The following is a 17574-nucleotide window of genomic DNA, read 5'->3' on the forward strand; positions in this document are numbered from 1 at the left end:
GGGCAACATCATAACTGTGGCAAAATATAACAAAAGTCACAAAAGTATGTCCAAGCATCCTACAGAATGATTGCCTTCTGAAATAAAGCAACATTTTCAAACGACCAGCCCAGAACAACAGAAAGCCCTTATATGAAGCATGTTCATCTGTATTGTGAATACGCTGCAGGGGAGGAAGCTATAGCTTATTGACTGGCAGAGGAAAAGCAGCACTGGTCTAGTTGTTCAACAGTGGTGTGAATGTGGCTCAGGTCCGGTGCGGCTCCAGCTGATGAGAGAGCTGTGATAAGGTGCGCTGGTTGTCAATCACACTTATGTGACGCACATACCTCTGCACATCCTGATGGTTCTTACCGGCCACCTGAGGTGCTTCTTGATCTGTAATGACAAAAGATAGGAAAATCTATTGCGAATCAGCTGAATCAGTTCAGTGATTAGCTGTTTCTATACTATGAAATGTAGGGGGTGGATATGAGAAAGTGGAACACACTCCTGGCACTTTTAATGATAACCTAAATGCCACATAATTTGATATTATACCTTTATAGAAAGCTTAGGATGTCTACTTCCGAAGACAAAAGCAAAAAAATGTTTGTTAAATAACCCGACTTTTGCGGCACATGGACATCGGAGCAACCGGTGTTCATGTTTACCATCACCAGACACTGCTTAAATATAGGACTCATGCAACAACCAAGCTGCATGATGACCTGCAGGAGGCGCTACGCGAACTCGGCTTGCTGCGGAAACCAGGCCTCCAGTCCTCGGCGTAGCCTGATGCCGGTGGCCATGGGAGAGAACGTCGTAAGTGGTGTGCGAGGAAGCGGAAGCGTGGCAAGAGGGCGGGGGCCCATGCTAGGCTAAAAACAAACCCTAGCTGGCCGGCTCTCCCATCTATCCTGCTCTCAAATTTTTGCTCCCTGGACAATAAACTGGACTACATCCGACTCCAGCAGGCTACGCAACGTGAGTTTAGAGACTGCTGCGTATTTGTTTTCACGGAGACGTGGCTCAGCGACAGAGTTCTGAATGCCGCCATTCAGCTAGACGGGCTCGCCTCTTTGCCGACAGAAATGCAGCTCTGTGCAGTAAGACTCGCGGTGGTGGCTTGTGTGTTTACATCAACACGGAATGGTGCAAGAACTCTATGCTAGTCTCTAGCTACTTTTCATCGCTGGTGGAGCTTGTGACTGTTAGATGCAGACCTTTTTATTTACTACGGGAATTCACCACTGTTATCATATCGTAGTGGAGTTTACATTCCACCCAGCGCTAATGCTAAGGAAGCGCTCTCTGAACTGTATGGGGCTATGAGCGAACTGCAGAACGCTCACCTTAACTGTTGGACTGGACTGTTTATTGTCGCCGGAGATTTCAACCATGCAAATCTCAAGACAGTGCTCCCTAAATTCCATCATTATGTGGACTTTGCAACGAGAGGGGCAAACATGCTTGATCTTGTATACACAAATATCTCAGGCGCATACCGGGCGGAGCCCCGCCCCCACCTCGGCTACTCGGACCACATCTCTGTTATTTTAATTCGAGCATACAGACCGCTCGTCAGATGCACAGAACCGCTTCAGAAGCAGAAAACATGGCCAGCAGGAGCCATCTCTGCTCTTCAAGACTGTTTTGAGTGTATTGACTGGCAAATGTTCAGGGAAGCTGCAACATATGGCAACTCTACCAACTTGGAGGAATACACAGCATCAGTGACCAGCTACATCAGCAAGTGCATTGATGATGTCACTTTCTCCAAAACCATCACCACACGCTCCAACCAGAAGCTGTGGATGACTGTGGAGGTGCGCGCTCTGCTGAGGACCCGAGACTCCGCCTTCAGAGCAGGCGACAAGGCAGACCTATGAACAGTGAGGGCCAAACTGTCCCGGGCCATCAGAGTGGCAAAGCGCGCACACGCCCAGAGAATCCACAGTCACTTCCAGGAAAGCGGTGACATGCGGCGCATGTGGCAGAGCATCCAGGCCATCACCAACTACAGGACAACATCAGTTGCCTGTGACAAAGATGCCTCCCTTCCAGATGCGCTGAACGACTTCTACGGTCGGTTTGAAGTGCAGAAAGACGTGGTGGCGAGGAAGACCACCCCACCTCCCAATGACCAGGTGCTGTGTCTTACCACAGCTGATGTGAGGAAAACTCTACGTAGAGTCAACCCACGGAAGGCTGCTCGACCATACAACATTCCTGGCAGAGTGCTCAGAGGATGTGCAGACCAGCTGGCAGATCTTCAACATCTCTCTGAGCAGCGCCATCATTCCAACGTGCTTCAAGGCCACCACCATCATCCACATGCCAAAAAAGTCTTCAGGGTCCGGCCTCAATGACTACCGTCCCGACGCACTCACACCCATCATCATGAAGTGCTTCGAGGCTCGTCATGAGGCACATTAAGACCCAGCTGCCCCCCTCACTAGACCCACTGCAGTTTGCGTATCATCCAAACCGTTCAACAGTCGATGCCATTGCCACCACCCTCCATCTGGCCCTCACCCACCTAGATAAAAAGGACTCATACGTTCGAATGCTGTTCATAGACTTCTGCTCAGCATTCTCACAATCATTCCCCAGCACCTGATTGGAAAGCTGAACCTGCTGGGCCTGGACACCTCCCTCTGCAATTGGATCCTGGACTTCCTGACTGGGAGACCTCAGTCAGTCCGGATCAGGAACAGCAACTCCACCACCACCACAATGAGCACTGGGGCCCCCTCCCACTGCTGTTCACTCTGCTGACTCACGACTGTGCAGCAATGCACAGCTCAAATCACATCATCAAATTCGCAGATGACACGACCATGGTGGGTCTTATCAGCAAGAACGACGAGTCAGCATACAGAGAGGAGGTGCATCGGCTAACAGACTGGTGTAGAGCCAACAACCTGTCTCTGAATGTCGACAAAACAAAATAGATGGTTGTTGACTTTAGGAGAGCACAAAGTGACCACTCTCTGCTGAACATTGACGGCTCCGCTGTGGAGATCGTCAAGAGCTCTATTACAAGAAAGCACAGCAGCATCTCTACTTTCTTCGAAGGCTAAGGAAAGCACATCTCCCACCCCCCATCCTCACTACATTCTATAGAGGGACTATTAAGAGCATCCCGAGCAGCTGCATCACTACATGGTTTGGGACTTGCACCATTTCGGACCGCAAAGCCCTGAAGAGGATAGTGAGGACAGCTGAGAAGATCATCGGGGTCACTCTTCCCTCCATCAAAAACATTTACAAAAAACACTGCATCTGCAAAGCAACCAGCATTGGCCAGACTGTGTAACAACTTCTTCCCCCAAGCCATCAGACTCCTCAATACTCAGAGACTGGTTTGACACACACAAACTTTATATTTTTTCACTTTATAACTGGCTGCTACCTCAATAACTGCTATGTGCATAGAACACTATCTCATAGTATGTCATGTTTACATTTGGCATTTTTAGAAACTGTCATCTTTTTGCACTACTGTGTACTGGTCGGCACTGCACTGTCTCTTACTCTGCCTATTGTCCTGTTCATTGTTAGTAATTTATTGTACTGTCCCGTACTTTTTGCACACGTTTGCACGTGCACTTTATGTTGGTATGTTATTTAGTCTGTGTAGTTTCATATAGTTCTGGGTTTGTCCTATGTTGTTTTATGTAGCACCATGGTCCAGGAGGAACGTTGTCTCGTTTCGCTGTGTACTGTACTAACTGTATATGGTTGAAACGACAATAAAAACCACTTGACTTGACTTGACACCAAATACTGTGAAAAATTACCTTTGAAGTCCCTCTTTTGACAAATGCCAGATTTTTTCAGGCAGTTCTCTTAAAGTGGGTTACTCCACCCCTTAAACAAGTTAGACAGGAGCCTGTACTTGAATATAATTAATTTGATATATTGAATTTGTTTGCAACCTAGGCTTACATAAAGATTAAAATATCCACTTTTTAATTCAACTTAAATTAACAAATGTTAACTCTTCTTATAGCATGGCCTTAATATCTTTTTAATATTGTTTAACACACACCTAGCTGTGAATTATCCCATATTTAAAATACACATTAACAATAACTATTTGAAATGTTTTTAAATATTAGTGCAAAAAACTTTGTAAACAGAAAATTCAGTATTTACTTCTGAAAAAGAAAAACACAGTTCAGTTTTTGAAGGCAATATAATTTTGCTCGCTACAGTGTATAGGCTTGAAAAATAATTCTAAAACCTCAGAAAGCATCCACATCCACAATACAAAGGTGCAGGTGCTCAACTAAATCAAATCATCAAAATAGGGAAAATAGATAACATTTATTTGTATTTCATCTTTATGCTAAATAAAGATAGGGCTGGGCGATATGGCCAAAAATATTGCGATAATATTTTTCATTTTGTTTGATATCGATATTTATCACGATATACATTTACACATTGCACTTTATTTTTTTTATTTCAAAGTTGACGGAAGAAAAAAAGAAAAAATTAATTCTAAACAGTCAAAATAGTCTCTACAAAACTGCACAGGGGGTCCAGAGACACCCAAAGCAGCGGGGTCTGCGTGATATTTTACCAATTTTACAGTCTTTTACCATTTATCAATTGAAAATTAATGTTAAAAGATCATCTGTTTGTTCTGAAGCATAGTGACAGCAGTCCAGTATTTGTTGGAATATTTTACATTAAAATGAAATATTTTTTATATTTCTTCAGATTCAGATACCCAAGTATGGGGCATAGAAGCCCTTGTGACTGTGGAATGATGCTGAATGTGGGTTCAGGGGTGTCCCGAGTGAAAATTTAGAAATGTTTTTAAAAAATGTAAAAAACATTTGTATATTTCCATTAAAGTGAGAGACTAGTCTACCAACTAGTAATTTTAGTCTTTCCTTATCCATTCCAGACATCTAATACATTTTCACAAAATTAGAACAGAAATCGATTTGTTTATTATTAAAGGCTCGTAACATGCTGATTAATAAAGATACATGTAGAAGGGAAAAACGTATGGTCTAAAATGTGCTTTGAAACCACGTTAACTCATGCGGCGCTTCATGTCTACACACATGCAGGGAAAAGAGGAAACGACCCTATGTTACCACTGGCGCATTGTGAGTGAAGCGTTTTCAATTCATTCCTATGAAAGCCGAGCGTCATGCTTGCAAGGTCGATTGTAGGATTGGCAGCAGTGCGGAGCAAGCTCTCTCTTAGCACTGTGAGCACTTTTGAATGGATTTCGTCCACCCCATTGGAAACGCAGCCTGAGAAAGCCGAACTGCTTGTGTTTTAGCGACACGCAGTAAACAGCGAAATAGCTTATTGTGGATTTTCTTTATCGTGATATATATTGATATCGTTTTATCGCCCAGCCCTACATAAAGATATTTCATCAAGAGAACAAACTGAAATAATTAATTTTCCTTTCATTACACGTGAAAATACTGCATTATGTGCATTATGTAAACTGTACTGCACTACACTGCCATTTTAGCATTAGTATTGCTATGTAAGTTACAAAGTCATAACTCATCTTTTAATTACTTGATACGCTGTCCCACTTTACCAGTATCACCCTGTCCTACTTTGCCAGAGGCATTTTGGTAAAGAGGTCAAATTATTCTATATTAGATCAAATTATGAAGAGGTAAAATTACTTTATAGAAAATATCTTCAAATGATTTGGGATTACTGTCTACATTGTTAAAAACGAAACATAAATATTTAAGTCCTTTTTTGACTATAAATTCTCCTCCTTGACCAGTAGGTAGTGATATGCATGAAGAATGCAAATCGCCAAAAACAAAAAAAGAATGTAAAAGTGAAAGTGGAGATTTATAGTAAAAAAAGGACTTAAATATTGATCTCTTTCTCACCCACACCTATATTTTTGCTTCTGAAGATATACATTTAGCCACTGGAGTATTTATTGGATTTTTTTTGATTATTTTGTGAATTATGGAGCTTAGAAGTTCCGGCCACTTGCATTGTATGGACCTACAGAACTGAAATATTTTTCTAGAAATCTTAATTTGTATTCTGCAGAAGAAAGAAATTCATACACATCTGGGATGGCATGAAGGTGAGTAAATGATGAGAGGATTTTCATTTTTGGGTGAACTATCCCTTTAAACGTCCTACTTTACACATATTCATATGCTATATTTTATTGTGCTTGCTAAGGCAAGCAGCACTATAACTGTTGATCTTTGTTAATTATGACTTAAATTTCAGTCCGTTCCTCACACAAAGCTACTGTATGACTACAGAAGACTTGGAATAAAGTACAAAGGGTGCAAGAACACCAATAAATTATCATAAACGGTATTTTAATGGTGCTTTTCCATCCTTTTTTAAGCTACTGTAGAAAGTCCCAGTCCTTATTGGTTAGAAAAAAGCACATTCATTCAAGTTTGGAACAACTTGAGGATGAGAAAATTATGACAGATTTATATAATTTTTCTTTAAAGAATGTAAAAATTTGTTTTACTTATTAAGTGACTTACTGAAAGGCTGGCTTCTGTGGTGTCTCACGATTCTAACTGTATTAGCAATCATTCTCTGGAAAACAGAAAAAAAAAAACATTTTACAAATCTTATTTAAACAGTTAGAGGTGGTGAGAGAGATTCTTGGAAAACTCACAATTTTTTCAAAGTTCACCAATCTTTCAAGAAACGTCTTGTTACACTCATGTGTGTAAGTCATGTCTGAAAGGTCAAAAATTAGCTTAGCTAATTTAGGCATCTGTATATTTTAAGTTTTTTTAAAGGTGTGGTTCCTTTTAAAGATTTTTTTATTAGAATCTTGTATTGTTTCAGTTATCATTAGGAAGTAATGTAATCTATGTCTGTATGTACTGCATATATATCATTTTTACATAAAACCATATTTTGTATTTCAAATTATTCAAATTGTGTTCTATTTTTGCAATTTACTTCATTTAATTCGTTTTTTTTTTTTATTTTTTTTTTATTTTCTAGTATTCACCCTTCATTTTATTTATTCCACTTGTATTTACTTTCTATATTATCTATTTCTGTTCTATAAGTAATATACTATATTTCTGTACTATACTGTAAATAATTTAACAATATTCCCAAATGTTGCTTCATATTAAAAGTTGCAATTTGTAACAACAGCTGGATTTTAAGGGTGTTCAGTTTTGTTTACTTGGTTTGTAATGTTTACTGGAGTATTATAAAGCTCACCTTTAATTAATAAAGGCATGAAAGGAATGATTGGTGGTTCTAACTTGGCCATTGTTAGTCGATATGCTCTGTGATTCCTGGAAGGATCCTAATGAGAGAAAGACAGAGAAGATATCTTTGATTTTCATTAGTAGATAAAATAGCTGAATCTTTAAGGAATAACATATCAAATGGATAATCAATGGATTTACAGTGCCCACCCACTTTTCCAGCCATCTTGGTTCCAGAAGAATTTTTCCCATTAATTTCTCCCATAGGGATTTAATCAAATCCTTCATAAAGGAGTTCCAAACCATAAACCAAACCAACCAGTTCCCAGATGAATCAAAACATTACAAACTTTAATCTAAACAATCAGATGGAATGAACTATAAAATTCCGATGTATACAAATATACACACTGGCGGCCAAATGTTTTGCGGTTTCGGAAAGGAAATTTGTACTTTAATTCACCGAAGTGCCATTCAACTTATCACAAAGTATAGTCAGGACATTACTGATGTAAAAAACAGCACCATCACTATTTGAAAAAAGTAATTTTTTATCAAATCTAGACAGGCCCCATTTCCAGCAGCCATCACTCCAACACCTTATCCTTGAGTAATCGTGCTAAATTGCTAATTTGGTACTAGAAAATCACTTGCCATTATATCAAACACAGTTGAAAGCTATTTGGTTCATTAAATTAAGCTTAACATTGTCTTTGTGTTTGTTTTTGAGTTGCCACAGTATGCAATAGACTGGCATGTCTTACAGTCAATATTAGGTCAAAAATGGCAAAATGAAGGCTATACAATGCTTGAAATTGCCAATAAACTGAAGATTTCATGCATAGGTGTACAGTACAGTCTTCAAAGACAAAGGACAACTGGCTCTAACAAGGATGAACAAAGATGTGGAAGGCCAGATGTTCAACTAAACAAGAGGATAAGTTCATCATAGTCTCTAATTTGAGAAATAGACACCTCGCATGTCCTCAGCTGACAGCTTCATTGAATTCTACCTGCTCAACACCAGTTTCATGTGCAACAGTAAATAGAAGACTCAGGGGTGCAGGTCTTATGGGAAGAATTGCAAAGAAAAAGCCACTTTTGAAACAGAAAAACAAAAAGAAAAGGTTAGAGTGGGCAAAGAAACAGACATTGGACAACAGATAATTGGAAAAGAGTGTTATGGATCTTAATCTCATTGAGCTTTTGTGAGATCAGCTAGACTGTAAGGTGCGTGAGAAATGCCTGACAAGACAGCCACATCTATGGCAAGTTCTACAGGAAGTGTGGGGTAAAATGTCACCCGAGTATCTGGACAAACTGACAGTTGGAATGCCAAGGATTTGCAAAGCTGTCATTGCTGCTCATGGAGGATTATTTGATGAGAACTCTTTGAAGTATTTTAAGAAGTTCTGAACACTTTTTCAAATTCTAATATAATTTTTCATGTTATAATGTCCTGACAATACATTGTGATCAGTTGAATGCCACTTTGGTGAATAAAGGTACCAATTTCTTTAAATAAGAGCAAAATCTGTACATTATTCCAAACTTTTGGCCGCCAATGTAAGTAGTTTGAGAGTGTAATGAGAGTGACCTAACTGCGTACTTCACAGTGCATCATGGGAGTCGGCGGTCGCTGCAGAGCTCTTTTTGTGGACTTTGTTGGCCGCAATTCAGTGAAGTTCTTCCCCAAATATTTCAATATTAAAACGATTCTTTAAAAAAGAAGTTGAAAAAACACAGACTGATTGCTTCAGCAGGAGCTTATACCATCGATTAACAACCTCAGAGCTCAAGGTAGGTCTGTCTTTAAAAGTTAATAAGTTATCGTTAAAAATAAATTAACCTACGGAGAATGTTCATGGGATTTTAACTTCTATCAGAAAAGACTCTGAGACCCCATCCTACGGTTCAGCACTCAGATACTTGCTTGAACCATCAGATCCTGCCAGAGGCAATGACAGCAAGGGAGCGGAGCTTACCCCTGGCCAGGATGGGACCTAAACTGGTGAAGATGGGATGGAGGGGGGTAAAAACAATGGAAGAATGCGAACAGTAGAGACAGGAGTGTAGGCTTATAAAGCGGAGGCTGTATTGTGATTGGATGAGATGCCTGATTTAATGAAAGCACAAGTATCCACAGTCTTCCTGTTAGAACTACTGCTTATGCTTCCATTTCTGGAACCAGACTGTTCAACATGTTAAACTCACCATCATATTTTCAAACTCCCCATAAAACTTCTTGAACTTGATGGGCAGTTTCTGTAAGAGAGCAAAATGTTGAAATATCTTGAAATTGAGAGATCTGAATCAATGTTAAATTTGCCAGGCCACTACATTTTTTTCATGATGTGTATGTGTGTCTGAATAGGTATGTATGTATTGTCTGTGTGTTAGTATAAAGAGCTTACCTCCCATGTTTGACTGAGTCTGCAGACAGCTGGGTTTCCCAGGCCCATGGTAATGGCAAAGAACGAGTTCAGATTCTTAAACTCTTTACAGCTTAAAAAAAGAAGAGCAAACTCACACTACTCAGTTAAACACAGTCTGTGCTAAAAACACTGGAGAGTTATGTGTATACTGACTTAAAGGTATAGTTCACCTCAAAGAAATTATTCTGTCATCATTTACTCACCCTCATGACGTTCAAAACCCGTTTGACTTTCTGTCTTCAGGGGAACACAAAAGTAAGTGTTTTGTAGAATGTTCATGGTGCTTTTTTTCTAGGACTAAGTGACATATTGATTATTCACAATATAATAGCAATGATTTTGCTGGCAATATAAAATGAAGCAAAAATTTGTGTATCGCAATGATTTAATGCACTTTTTAGAGTAACATGGTACAAAGGCTTAAGACTGAACACAAAGGGGAGAAACAAACAGACTTATATAGGGAAAAACACAGGTGAAGGGAATGAGGGTTGATGAGCAGATGGTTGAAGCGGGTTAGGGGTGTTTGTGCCATCTGCAGGAGTGGAGAGGAGAATTGCACGGGAGGACCAGGGCGAACACCCTCTGCTGGTCTGGAGGAGAACAGCACCCCAAAGAGGAGATCCCTTACACAACCTGCACTTAAGATCTGTGAAAATTATGTGTGCTGGGTATTCCGGAAACAGAAGACAAGAAAAACACAGGACCAAGATGGTGTTTCACTCACTTGTCTAAAATCATGTGCTAGCCAGCTGGCCCCCATCTTCACACAGATCTTCAACAGATCACTGGAGCAGTGTGACGTTCCTTGCTGCCTCAAATGCTCCACAATATTCCCCGTCCCAAAGAAACCCAAAATCACAGGACTTAATGACTACAGAACCGTTGCTCTGATGTCTGTGGTCATGAAATAATTTGAGAGACTGGTGTTGGCCCACCTGAACGACATCACTGAACTCTTCCTGGATCCCCTGCAGTGTGCCTACCGAGCAAACAGGTCTGAGGATTATGTAGTCAATATGGGACATATTCTGTCAATATGGGGCATGCATACTTCAACACCTAGACAGACCAGGGACTTATGCAAGGATACTATTTGTTGACTTCAGTTCAGCTTTTAACACCATCAATCCCGCCCTCCTATGGACTAAATTACCCCAGTTCTCGGTTCCTGCCTTTATCTATTAATGGATCACCAGCTTTCTGGATGGCCAGGCAGCAGCTAGTGAGAATGGGGAAATTCACCTCCAGCACATGTACACTACCATACAAAAGTTTGAGTTCACTTTACTGAAATGTTTCTCATGATCTTAAAAACCTTTTGATCTGAAGGCGTATGCTTAAATGTTTGAAATGAGTTTTGTAGAAAAAAATATAATTGTGCCAACATATTAATTTATTTAATTACAAAATTATATAATTGTATTTTAAAAAAAAAGGTTTTCAAATGGTTGACTTAGACCAAATAATTAAGAAAAGCAGCCACTAAGGGCCCAGCATAGAGATGGGAACTCTTTCAATACTGTTTAAAAAGCATCCCAGGGTGATACCTCAAGAAGTTGGTTGCAAAAATGCAAAGAGTACATTTCTGCTAAATCTAGGCAAAGTGTGGCCACTTTGAAGATGCTAAAATATAAAAGTTTTGATTAATTTGCGATTTTTTTAGTCACAACATAATTCCCATATTTTCAGTTCTATTATTCCATAGTTGTTATGACTTTACCATTATTCTAAAATGTGAAAAAAATAAACATTAATAAAGAATAAGTGACCCTAAACATTTGAACGGTAGTTTGCAATCAGCACTGGTGCCCCCCAGGGATGTGTACTCTCCCCACTACTCTTCTCCCTGTACACAAATGACTGCACTGCCAAGGACCCCTCTGTCAAGCTTCTGAAGTTCGCAGATGATACCACAGTCATCAGCCTCATCCAAGATGGAGTTGAACATGCTCAAAACAGTGGAGATGATAGTGGACATTAGGAGGAACACCCCAAAATTACCCCCACTCACCATTGAACAGCACTATGGCAGCAGTGGAGTCATTCAGGTGCCTGTGCAGTACCATCTCACAGGTCCTGAAGTAGGAGACCCACATAGACTCAATTTTGAAAAAGGCCCAGCTGAGATCGTACTTCCTTCGCCAGCTGAGGAAGTTCAGCCTGCCACAGATGCTGCTGTTACAGTTCAACTCAGCAGTCATTGAGTCTTTCCTCTGCACTTATCAAGTCAGACATCAGAAGACTTCAAAGGATAGTTTGTAGTGCTGAGAGGATTATTGGCACTCCCATACCCACCTTCTTAGAACTGTACACATCCAGAGTGATGAAAAGGGGTAGTAAAATCACTCTGGACCCCATTCACCCAGCAAACTTCCTTTTCAAACTTTTGCCCCAATACAGAGCACTGAGCACCAGAACAGCCAGGCACAAGAACAGTTTTTTCCCTCAGGCTATCCATCTCATGAACAGTTATAACTGCCCTCAAATACTTTCTTTTTTGCAGTACAACCATGTGCAATATTTAATCCATCCATTCCTACTTATATCCATATTTCATTTATATTCTTTAACATATCCCTAACTCTTCTTTAATAATCACCTGTACATAACTATATATAAAATATTCGAACAACATTATTGCTCTATTGTATATTTCTCTTTTTTTATCTGTTATATAATATTCTTTTATTTTTATGTCACTATATGTTTAAATGTATATGTTTGTATGTATGTATATATAGCTGTATTCGCTTCTGTCACCATGACAGTTTCCTTGTGTGTGTTAGCTTGACAATAAAGCTTGGCAAGAACGTTCATTCTGATTCTGATTCTGAAGTTACTAGCGTTGCTAATTTTAGGTAACTAATTCCCAACACTCTAACTCATCCATTTAAAAAAAAGATTTCGTTTTTTTTATTAATATGTTTAATATTAATAACAATTACATTTGTCTACAAAACTAATTCAAAGAACATACAATAAGCTTTTAACTCAGAATTTTTAAGATCATGCAAAACATTTTAAATAAAAATAAATAAAATCCAACCCTTTGTCTATTGTACTGTATATATGATTAATAGATGTAAGTTGATTCAGTCATATTACATTAATAACATTTTGGGCTGGGATATTGTTATATCTTTATCTTTTATATAACATGAATGATACGCTGAGACCCTGTTAACTCACTTCTATAGGCTCTATGCAGCGGGGATTGTGACGTGTTTCCGACTACACTCTCTACTGGGCAAACAGTTTCCGGTTCCGTATTAGATCTGACGCACGAAAGTTAACAACGACAAACATTCTAGTTATTCTTATCTTGGCAGCTGAACTATGGAGAAAAGGGTTTTCCGATATCAAAAGCTAATGAGACCTAGTTCGGAACATTGTTGTGTGCCGTCGTGCGTTGTGTCGGCAAGATACAACTCGACTGTGAGTTTTCATTCATTTCCCGTGGAAGAGGATCTCAGAAAAAAATGGATCGTTAAGATCAGGAGGGATGACTTCCAAGTAAACAAAAACACAAAGGTGTGTAGCATTCATTTTAAACCTGATGACTTTATGGAAGGGACTAGACTGAGACGTCTGAAAAAAGGTGCTTTCCCTACACTGTTTGAGTGGAACCGTTACCAAGTGCAGCCGCCGAGGTCGAGTGTTTGGGAACGGCGAGAGAGACCGCTGCCCCCTGATCCAGACTCGGACGTAGAGCAAGATATGGACTTTGACGTGGAGAGGACTGGACACGATTATTGTTCAGTTCCCGAAGCTGCAGCTGTGGACATGGTATTACATGAAAATGAGGAGTTGACGAGGGAGATAGAAGATCTACGGAAGCAGTTGGACCAGACCAAGATCATACTTCGCTTTAGTCTCCAGAGATTTGCTGGGTCCGATGAGGACATACGCTTTTATACAAGGTAAAATTATATTGCCTGTGATAAGCATTTGTAATAGCGTTGCCTTTGTCTTGAAACACTAGTCCACGTTGTTATTAAATATTATTGGAGTTGTATAAGCTAGCTGCACGTAAAAGTAGGCTACACCGACCAAAATAATAACAACAACATAGGCTAACATAATTATAAGTATGAATAACATCTGTTGTCTTCAACAGCAATCAGAGTTAGTTTAATCATACATACCGAATTCCATAATTTTCATGACTCGTGATGTATTACAAGATTGTTGTATCAGTTACTTGTAGTTCAGCATTCTTATTTCCTAAACTGGAAATTACTATACTATAAAGCTAAGTGTAAGTCTTTTATGCCATGTGAGAACCAATGTACGTTTATTTCTTGACAGATTTGTAACCTATAACCACCTGATGGCCTTCTGGGAACTGATTGAACCGGCAATGCACAGAATGATTCGTGTCACCAACTCCAAAGTCACCAAGGAGGCTGGAAACACTCGGGCACTTCCTGCAATAGACAAGTTCTTCCTGTTCATGATGCATCTTGCTTTGGGCCTCAAGCAAAAGGACCTTGGTCATCGCTTCCATGTACATCAGGCCACTGTGAGCCGCATCATAACAACCTGGGCCAACTTCCTGTACTTTGTCCTGGGGACAGTGTGCATTTGGATGCCGAAAGAGAGAGTACGAGCCCATCTGCCAGAGGAATTTCATCTTTTCCGAGACACACAGGTTATCCTGGATTGTACTGAGATCCGCTGCCAAACACCTTCCTCATTGCTATTACAAAGTGAGGTTTTTCAAACTATAAGTCTCACTGCACATTCAAGGCTTTAATAGGAATTGCACCTCATGGTGCAATAACATTTGTGTCTGGACTCTATGCAGGGTCTATAAGTGACAGGGAGTTGTTCAAACAGTCAGGGATCATTAACCTTCTTACTCCTGACATGGCCATCATGGTGGATAAGGGCTTCTTAATTGACAGCCTAGTGCCGTGCAAAGTTCACCGGCCTGTTTTCCTGACCAAGGGAAAACAAATGCTACCTCATGAAGTGACACACACTCAGTCTGTGGCCAGGCTCAGGGTACATGTTGAACGTCTTATCCGTCGAGTGAAGGAGCATAAGTTGTTTGACACAGTCATCCCCTTGTCCATTTCTGGTAGCATAAACCAACTGTTTACAGTGGCATGTTTGCTTGTGAACTAGCAATGTGGACCACTTGTCAAGGCATGGAGCCACTGAGTCTAAAAACCCTCATCCTTGTTAATGTGCTAAGGTAAATGTAAATATTGTACATATACTTTTGTAAAAACTATGGATTTCACACTCTGTTCATAACTCTGATCAACAGACAAAACTAAGACAGTGTTTCCTTATGCATTTATTATTATAATTTCATAATGCATAACATATGTATTTATTAACTAGCCTATACAAATCTAAATATATATGTACATATACATGTCTAATGTAATATAATAGATAGGTGTATATATATTATATTGTATAAATATAGTATGTGTGTGTATATATATATATGAGTATTTTGTGTATATATGTAAATATTGTTTATAGTGTAAATAAATAAGAATACAATAAATATAATGCTGTATATTATAATTGAATGGACCACCAGTGGTATGTGGCCACACTGTAACACACAGTCATTAAATAAAGCAACATTTATACAATTGTAGAAATTGAGAAATACTTCACTGGTTATCTAAAAATGACCTAAACATGCAAACACTTCAATAGGTAGTGGTAAAAAAAAAAACAGATCTGCTCGGTCTCTAATGGTGCGCATTACATCAATATTTTTGTATATACGCTCAACAAGCATGTCCTCCTGCGCACATACAACAAAATCACACCACTCGAAACCTGTTAGGAGCAGCACATCATTTACCGTCAGACGAGGTAAGTCCTGAAGACAACGACTATAAAAGAGAGCCATATCTGTCTGTGTATAAACAGGAAGTTGAACCGGAAGTTGTTAGCCTAGTACACGCGAACCCGGAACTGTGACGTGCATAGAGCCTATTTACTGGGAACTCTGTATTCTTTTTTACATAAAATACAAAGGAATTAACTAGAGCGCCCTCTAGTGCACAAAAACATTGAGTGCATATATCATATATTCCTCCCCACAAAGTGTTGTTGTTCTTTCTTCAGTAACAATGTTACAAACACTTAACATGAAAAAAAGGTGTATTTCTTTGCTTTCGTCTATGTACACTCACCTAAAGGATTATTAGGAACACCTGTTCAATTTCTCATTAATGCAATTATCTAATCAACCAATCACATGGCAGTTGCTTCAATGCATTTAGGGGTCTGGTCCTGGTCAAGACAATCTCCTGAACTCCAAACTGAATGTCAGAATGGGAAAGAAAGGTGATTTAAGCAATTTTGAGCGTGGCATGGTTGTTGGTGCCAGACGGGCCGGTCTGAGTATTTCACAATCTGCTCAGTTACTGGGATTTTCACACACAACCATTTCTAAGGTTTACAAAGAATGGTGTGAAAAGGAAAAACATCCAGTATGCGGCAGTCCTGTGGGCTGAAAATGCCTTGTTGATGCTAGAGGTCAGAGGAGAATGGGCCGACTGATTCAAGCTGATAGAAGAGCAACTTTGCCTGAAATAACCACTCGTTACAACCGAGGTATGCAGCAAAGCATTTGTGAAGCCACAACACGCACACCCTTGAGGCGGATGGGCTACAACAGCAGAAGACCCCACCGGGTACCACTCATCTCCACTACAAATAGGAAAAAGAGGCTACAATTTGCAAGAGCTCACCAAAATTGGACAGTTGAAGACTGGAAAAATGTTGCCTGGTCTGATGAGTCTCGATTTCTGTTGAGACATTCAGATGGTAGAGTCAGAATTTGGCGTAAACAGAATGAGAACATGGATCCATCATGCCTTGTTACCACTGTGCAGGCTGTTGGTGGTGGTGTAATGGTGTGGGGATGTTTCCTTGGCACACTTTAGGCCCCTTAGTGCCAATTGGGCATCGTTTAAATGCCACGGCCTACCTGAGCATTGTTTCTGACCATGTCCATCCCTTTATGGCCACCATGTACCCATCCTCTGATGGCTACTTCCAGCAGGATAATGCACCATGTCACAAAGCTCGAATCATTTCAAATTGGTTTCTTGAACATGACAATGAGTTCACTGTACTAAAATGGCCCCCACAGTCACCAGATCTCAACCCAATAGAGCATCTTTCAACTTTCAATCTCCATCAACTGCAAGATGCTATCCTATCAAGATGGGCCAACATTTCTAAAGAATGCTTTCAGCACCTTGTTGAATCAATGCCACGTAGAATTAAGGCAGTTCTGAAGGCGAAAGGGGGTCAAACACAGTATTAGTATGGTGTTCCTAATAATCCTTTAGGTGAGTGTATATATATATATATATATATATATATATATATATATATATATATATATATATATATATATAGCATGACACAATTATAACCTTGTATAATACAATACGTCTAGTAATACCAGCAATATAGAATAACTGTGATTAAACACTATAATCATCCAATGAACTGTGTTGTTCGAATTCTTTTAAACTAAACTCAGTGCCATGACTGTCAGAATGTATATAACAGAATCGACTTATACTCTGAGTCTAAGGTAAACCTTAAGGGCTAAACCATATTGGGGGCTTAATGGTACGTTCAGGGTATCTCTTAGTCTCTTTGTGTGGAGTGCGTAACACCTCCACTGTTTCACTTGGGAATGAATCAACCAGTCTGGATTGGATCGAGACTAGGAAGTGATGTTTCTTCTGAAATGGGATGTTCATAAAGATCTGTCAGATTCTCCTCAGGGACATCACTGATCTCTGGTCCAATCTCATCTCCATTGTCACAGCCAATTAGACATGCCAACATCTGATCAACATGACACCTCCAGTGCACTGAAAGTCCTACATTGACAGTGTATGATACAGGGCCTGTCTTTGCTGAAACAAAACCAGACGTCCATT

At 39.7% G+C, this 17574-nt stretch overlaps 1 protein-coding gene across 1 annotated transcript in view; it reads right to left on the reverse strand.

The window, feature by feature from the left end:
* Positions 1 to 247: 247 nt before the first annotated feature.
* rapgef4a (Rap guanine nucleotide exchange factor 4a) overlaps positions 248 to 17574 on the reverse strand; it is a 96145-nt gene continuing 78818 nt past the window's right edge. Inside the window, 7 exon segments of the mRNA XM_052141762.1 lie at positions 248 to 378; positions 6504 to 6558; positions 6641 to 6705; positions 7207 to 7294; positions 9411 to 9461; positions 9611 to 9701; positions 10570 to 10613. Coding sequence (XP_051997722.1) covers positions 248 to 378; positions 6504 to 6558; positions 6641 to 6705; positions 7207 to 7294; positions 9411 to 9461; positions 9611 to 9701; positions 10570 to 10613 — 525 coding nt within the window.

This window comes from Xyrauchen texanus, chromosome 14 (genome assembly GCF_025860055.1).
Source record: "Xyrauchen texanus isolate HMW12.3.18 chromosome 14, RBS_HiC_50CHRs, whole genome shotgun sequence".
Classification (NCBI taxonomy): Eukaryota; Metazoa; Chordata; class Actinopteri; order Cypriniformes; family Catostomidae; genus Xyrauchen; species Xyrauchen texanus.